Source organism: Echiichthys vipera (assembly GCF_963691815.1).
Source record: "Echiichthys vipera genome assembly, chromosome: 23".
NCBI lineage: Eukaryota > Metazoa > Chordata > Actinopteri > Perciformes > Trachinidae > Echiichthys > Echiichthys vipera.
In genome coordinates this window covers 9468355-9475778 of record NC_139848.1, presented here as the reverse complement: position 1 = coordinate 9475778, position 7424 = coordinate 9468355, and the positions used below count along the sequence as shown (strand labels likewise).

At 42.4% G+C, this 7424-nt stretch overlaps 1 protein-coding gene across 1 annotated transcript; it reads left to right on the top strand.

Annotated features, from left to right (window-relative positions):
• Positions 1-2796: 2796 nt before the first annotated feature.
• On the top strand, positions 2797-4587 carry LOC310964756 (zinc finger MYM-type protein 1-like; the record flags this gene model as incomplete). The annotated part of the gene is made up of 1 exon (XM_083938014.1): positions 2797-4587. The coding sequence occupies one exon, from the start codon at positions 2797-2799 to the stop codon at positions 4585-4587; it is 1791 nt and encodes a 596-aa protein (XP_083794140.1).
• Positions 4588-7424: the final 2837 nt, after the last annotated feature.

The window sequence follows — 7424 nt, the reverse complement described above, 5'->3', positions numbered from 1 at the left end:
ATGTTGTGAATAAAGTTGAGCTATTGAGAATAAAGTTTGCATTTCAACATTAACATGTCAGGGCACACATTAACATTATTTACAAACATCCATTATCCCGCATTGTTTCTTCCTGACTCAGTCGTCAATAATAATATTGTAACTTCCCAACTTGGTTAGCAGCTAGCGTTCGCTAGTAAACTGGCTATCAAAACAACAACATCCTCTTTGGTGCTGCTAAAAAAGTGCTTTTGGGTTACAATGTATCTTCTCAATCAACAGCAATCAACCAAGCCACTACCCAATAGCTAATAACTACTGTTAGATGCCACCTAAGGCTGTGTTATTTGTTTATATATGGTCATAACTATTCAGCTAGTAAATTAATAGAGCATGTACACCTTTGACTGTGACTGAGTGACTCTTTTATATTAAGGGCGCACTCACACTGTCCTTCAGCACCGCTTTAGGGTACTTGCCCCCCCCGCTGGCCAGCTCGTTTGTACTCACACTGCCTGGGCCTCGCGCAAATGCTTCTTGCCTGTCCATACATCATCACGCCGTAACACGTCACACGCATTGATGACGTCATCGCGATGCGTCGCTCTGTTTACAAATCTTTCCATAGACCTCGGAGTTTTCGTGCGTCTTGTCCGACTGTTTTTGAATATTTTCATCCGACCAAATCTGCAGTAAACACTCCACCTCCGCATCACACCAACGTGAACCTTTCGGCGCCATTGTTGTTGTTAAATGCCCACGCATGGGCCGTCCTCTGGGGTTCCCAGAGGAAGCCTTAAAGGTATTATACTAATTGGGGACGGGCCGGAAGTAGAGAGGTGAATCCATGTCGAAGTCTACAAAAGAGCAGAAAGAGAAGTAAACACACATAGCATAGACATTGAACATGAGAAGATGGAGGGCTGTGAAACAGGCCGCTAGAAGCAACAAATCTCAAATCTTACGGATTATGACCTTAACGTGTTGTGGCAGCTGAGACCAGTTAACAGGCTAACCAGGTATCCCCTGGGTAAGGTTAAAGAATGAATATGCTTTCTGAGAACACAATGTACAACTAAAATGAGAAACCTGTCAGAAAAGTATATCATCATGCAGTATTAACAATGAATATGATGATCTCCATTCCAAGTGATTTAGCTGCTCTCAATATAAAACCCAGGTTTAATTTGCATTTCATTATGATTTTATACTCAAGCTTGTTCGGCCACCACTCTTGATTAGGAAGCTCCTAATTGAAAACTGTCAGTGTGTAGCTATATATGATTTATGATAGGGTATGATAACAATAATCCACATGAGAATGGGATATTATGCAGTGAGAACTGGTTCAATACTGACTACTTTGGATGTGAGATGACACCAATCACCACATAATGCATTGTATTGTTTTGTATTTTAAAATGACTTCTCTCATAAATGTTACCAGACATGTAACATCTTATTGTCAGAACCTCCTTGCTTTTTTGCATTGTCAATGTATCAGCTTTTTCAGTAATCAGCTGTAATTATGCTTGGCTTTAAATTAGTACACCAACAATGTTTGAGTATATCGTTGGCAAGATGTATATAAGTAAGGAAGAGTATCAGTTTTAAATAAATATACTAATAATAATGAATTAAATTTATATAGCACTTTTCAGGGACTCAAAGTTGCTTTACAAGGCAAGGCAAAAACACAACAACAGAGCAACATTCAAGCACAGATGAAAGGGTAGGGGGCGTAGGGCTAAGGATAGGTATAAGGCGTGTTTCCATTAGCCCAGTGGCCTCCTGGAAAGTTTCAGGGCACGCCCTCTCAAATGGCCGTTCACTCGGCGTGAAAAAAAGGCCAGACAGGGATCTACGCGACTCCGGAGGTGACGTAGCACTCTGAATGGGTTCCGATCGCTGGTGATCAGTTGATCAGTGTTACAGCGCCGCCACTCTTCCTCTAACTGAGAAATACAGAATAGCTGTAGTTTGATTTCAGGTGGCCCGTATGATTCACAATGTCAACTCATGTACAAGTAACATGAAAGAAAACACTCCACCTTAATATTTTAGGCGCTGTAAAAGTGTTTGTTGACAGCTGCACAGATCATTTTCTGCGCTGTTTTCTTCTACACCACTGGATAAAAGTGTCTACTCTACTTCACTGTATTGTTGTGGCATATTAATACATTTTCTCTCATCTTTGTTCTAAAATTAAGCTTTCTGTCAAGTTCATGTCCTGAAAACCTGTTATCCAATCATAATCGTCTGTCTGTATTAAGGCCAGGTTAGCTGGCTCATTCATTGGTTAGGACTTCATGAATCCCGGGGAAGGCCAAGCTATATGTTTTGGTGTGGTGAGTGACGGGCAAATCGACCAATCACGGTTTGATTTCAAGAGGGCGGGAATTAAACAAAAGATCGAAGGCCTTCATGAAGTCCAAGCAGCGAATCTATGCAGAGTGGTGAGAGCGGTTGATTTAAATGGCGGAAGACGAGAGTGACGTTGTGGCTAGCTTGATAGAATCGCCTTTTTCAAGGCGGGCCTTCACAGAAAAACTTGAAATAATAAAAAACGGAAGACCAACTCCAGAGCTGGAATTAAAAGAAAAGGTTAAGAAAGTGGAAAGGCATTTCAAGACCGAAAATTATCAGCGGTATCCATGGATGACTGGCTGTAAGGAAACAAACAGGCTGTACTGCTGGAGTTGTTTACTTTTTACAACTGACAAGTCATCCACCTGGGTCAGCGGCGGATTTGTCAGCCTTACAAATCTGACAAAGTCAGCCCATCGACATCAAGATTCTGCGGCACACCTGCAAGCGATGGTCAATTTGAAAACTTTTGGGGACACAAGAATTGATCTTCAGCTAGATGAGCAGCGCCGGAATCATACAACGGCCCACAACAACAAAGTCAGGCAGAATAGAGAAATCCTGAAACGTCTCATCAATGTCGTCACATTTCTTGGAAAGCAAGAGCTGGCATTTCGAGGACATGATGAGAGTAAAGATTCTGAAAACAAGGGGAACTACTTGGAGCTTCTGGAGTTTTTGGCGGGGTATGACAGCCCTCTGCGCTGTCATCTGGATTCGGCCACTGTTTTCATCGGCACCTCCAGCAAAATTCAGAATGACCTGATTCAATCGGTGGCAGATGTAATGACCGAAGCAATGAGGGAGGAGGTGAGGAACACGCCTTTTGTCTCCGTTATGGTAGACGAGACAACTGACGTAAGTAACTCTGCTCAGATGTCATATGTCTTGCGTTACACCACTGACGGTGGTGTCAAGGAGCGCTTTTTCCAGTTTGGTGATGTCAGTGGTGATAAGCGCGCAGAGGCCATAGCTCGTCAAGTTTTGGAGTTTCTGGAGGACTGTGCCTGCACCAATAAAGTAATTGCCCAGTGTTACGATGGAGCTGCAGTCATGGCCTCTGGACTGAATGGGGTGCAAGCTAAAATAAAGGAAAAAATTCCACAAGCTCTCTTTGTTAACTGTTATGCGCACTCTCTGAACCTCGTCATGTCTCAAAGTGCTGCCAAAATCAAAGAGTGCAACATTTTTTTCTCCCACCTAAGTGGCCTCGCAGCCTTCTTTACAAGGTCAGCCAAACGCACGAAACTCCTGGATGAAATATGCCAGCGAAGACTGCCCAGAGTGACTCCAACACGGTGGAACTTCTCATCACGTTTGGTTTGCACTGTGTATGAGCGGAGAGAAGAACTCTTGGAGCTCTTTGAATTCATTGTTGACAACCACAATGATTTTGATGCTGATGCTGTACACAGCGCTGATGGATACACTGCACTGCTGACGGACTTCGAGTTCTGCTTTCTCCTCGCCACATTCAACTCTGTGTTTGCCTACTCCGACGTGCTCTTTGGGATCTTGCAGAATAAGGAGTGTAACATGCAGTTCTGTTTGTCCAGCATCGAGGACTTTTGCAGTACCACAGAGAGAGAAAAGGCAAAATTTGACTCCATCTATGAGGACACTGTGCGCGAAGTCGGGGTTCCCAGCGGGCGCAGGGCACGGAGAGTCGGAGATGTGCGCGCAGCGTACCAGCGGCTGCACAGTGAAATCCTGGACAACATCCTCACTCAGCTGAGGAACAGGTTCAAGGATCATGAAAAACTCATGTTCCTTGCCCTTCTGGACCCCAAGAAGTTTAACTCACACAGAGAAAACTTCCCCAGCTCTGAGTTCCAGAGCCTCACGGAAAGCTACGGGCTGCATTTTGACCTCCCCAGGCTCAAGACTGAACTGACGGTCATGTACAACATGGCAAACTTTGAGGCAAGGAGCCCAGCAGACCTGCTGCACTTTCTGACTCTTAAAGAGCTGACTGAGAGCATGCCGCAGCTGTATCACCTCACCTGCCTGGTGCTGACCATCCCCGTGTCCACCTCCTCCGTGGAGCGGTCTTTCTCGGCTCTGAAGAGCATCAAGACGCACGCTAGGAACAGTACTGGACAGGACCGTCTGGGAGCTTTGGCACTGATGTCCATAGAGAAAGGACTTCTTTTGGAGCTCAAATCAAAGGACAAACTTTACGACGCCGCCATCGCCCACTTCACAAAGAGAGACCGACGAATGGACTTCGTGTTTATTTAAGGTAGGCCTCTGTTATAATACACCTTGATTATTATTTCAAGGGATTAAGATTACTGGCCAAGTGGACATTTGGGAATTTGTATTTATTGCGGAGGTTGTCCCAGCGCAAATTGCCTTGAATTCAGTATGTGGTCAATCAATCAATCAATCAATCAATGTATCAAACGTATAAGTGTGTGGTTGGATTTTTCAGAGGGTTTTTATTCTCTTCATGTTCACTTGTCTGTCCCTTTCCCTGTGGAGAATTAAGGAGGTATAGTAGTAAAAATTGTGACTTCAATTTATTTGACATCGGTATTCATTGCGTAATTCCGCATGGAGAGGCATTTGCACTTCATTGCAACTTTAAAAAATAGTCTTTGTATTACAAGCTTTGTGTAACTTTTGAAATTGTATTGTAGATTGATAATGCTAATTAATTTATGTGTGAATGATTTGTCATGCGCCGTGATTTCATAGCGCTGTCCAAGGTGATGAAATGAGCCTCTGTGTCCGCAGCGTCACGGGGTGACATTCTGGGTGACCTTTTATATTTCCAGATTTTCCGAAGTTAATGTTGAGAATGTTTCTTGTTGCGGAGAATGTTATTGACGTTATGGTCTATTTGTTTACATCCTTGTCATCGTTAATTAAATTTGCACTTGTTAAACCCTTTTAATTCGTTGTACTGTTGCTTTTTTCCGCGATGATTTTTTTTCTTCTCAGCGGTGAGGTGAAGGCCCAGCTGTAGTGCTCACGGTTCGCCACTGATGACACGTCATATCCCGCTGAAAGCTACATCCAATCAGCAATCGGGTAAATCTCAGGGGACAAAAGAGGCCCTGCTCTCCGACAGGGCCATTTTCTACTCGGTCAAATGGCCTCCTGAGCGACTCACATGCAAATTAGGAGCATTTTCCTCCTCATTCAGGGTAGTCGACCATAGTGGAAACGCACATATAGGTGAAAAGATGGGTCTTGAGGCGGGGCTGAAAGATTGTGAGGGTCCCAAAATTGCGTATCTCTTGGGGAAGGGAGTTCTAGAGCCTGGGAGCTCCCCTGGAGAAGGCTCTGCCCCCAAAACTACGGAGGTTGGATTTGTGGATGGAGAGGACACGAGCTGATATGGATCTGAGGAATCGTGGAGGGAAACTTGCTTTCCTTCAAGGGTGCAGAGAACACATACAAAAACACAAGAGGCGATAGCAGGCGGAGAATCAGTGAGTCTGAATGATGAAAATTTGAAGTCATTGTGCTGTTGCCAGAGAGCTTAAAGATAGATGTCAATGACATAAATGGCTGCTTCCAGACCTACTAGGCCAATTATCAACTGACATTTTCTGTGTCTGTCTGTCTGTCAGTGTTAGATGGGCAAGTTTTGCAATTTAGGGACAATACAAAGGGTTCTAGTGTGACCTCAAGGATAATTGTATAACAGGAACCCTTCTTTAGTGGTATTAGTGTGTTCATTTAAAGTCAATCATAGTCACATATTATTCCCTAAAGAGATAGATTGATGTACAAGTCTATGAGAAGCACCTGAATAAGATACAGTATAAACTGATGTTAATCGGTCGGAGATCTTTCTATATTATCGCATATACAGAAAGATTTTTTGACAAAATAAAAAAGGCAACTTTATATATAAAAAACATGGAACTCTAAAATTGGGGTCATGAACAAAAATAGCAGTAGTTTTTCTTTTTTTTCAGATTATTTATTTTCTGCCCAGGCCAAGGTAAGTCTGCATTATCCAGCTGCCACGGATCGCTCAATCGCTATAAATGACCCAGTCATCACAGATCACCTAAGGGTCTAAGAGATCCATCTGGTTTTACCAGAGATATTACAGGAGGATGCAGTTGTTCTTGAAATTTCATTTGGCCAATACACAGAGACTGTATTTGATCATGATGACACTGATGAATCTACCTGAAGAACCTGACCGTGCATTTAAAATAAAAATTATATCCATACACCATGCAGATATGAGGAAATTCAGATGGAAATTTCCCTCAAAAAGAGCCTGTCCAAAAGCCAATGTTTGTTATTGATGATTGGATGGACATCACAAAACGATGAATCTGAATTATGAGAAAGTGACAGAGATGTATGCTGACCTTAAACAAACATCGGAGAAGGTGTCAAGGCTGTTGAAGTTTCCAGCTGATGTGACCAAAAAAAAAAAAAGAGGTGGAATACCATTAGAGAGGGTACTGGGAACTGGACGAAGACAAACTTGTGATATTCTGCACAGCATCCAATTTGATTGTGTCAGACAGTGTGACTGAGAGTGTTTACAGAATGTCGGATTTCCCACAGCTATCCCAAGATGTTTGTGTCGAATTCAATAAAATCCTTCAGAGCAACGTCAGGGTGATGTACTACTATCAAGCTGACGGATACGCAAGGCGATATGGAGGTAAATATTTTGGCCTAAATTTATAAACTGAAACCAAAATGAACGGACACTCATGACTAGACACTCACATTTGCAAGTACTTGAGGCAGCTACAGTGAACGATTTTGACATATCCATCACAAAAAGTACATATACAAAACAGAATGAAAGAAGGACATAGTGCTACCTTAGAGAAAAACTAAACTATACATTATAAAATTATAAGAATTATAAAAAATTAATAAGACAAAATCATAATAAAATAAAAAAGTGACAAAGATGCACAGAAAACTTATAGTATTTACAACGTTGCCTATATATAGGTACAGTAGTCTACCAAAATGTATCCCTCAACCATGTTTTCTAGTTAAATGCCATGTTTATGAGCTGGTTGGCCATTAAATGTCCATAGTGTACAAATGATACTTCCCCCATTTCAAGTTGTACTCCGTTTTAT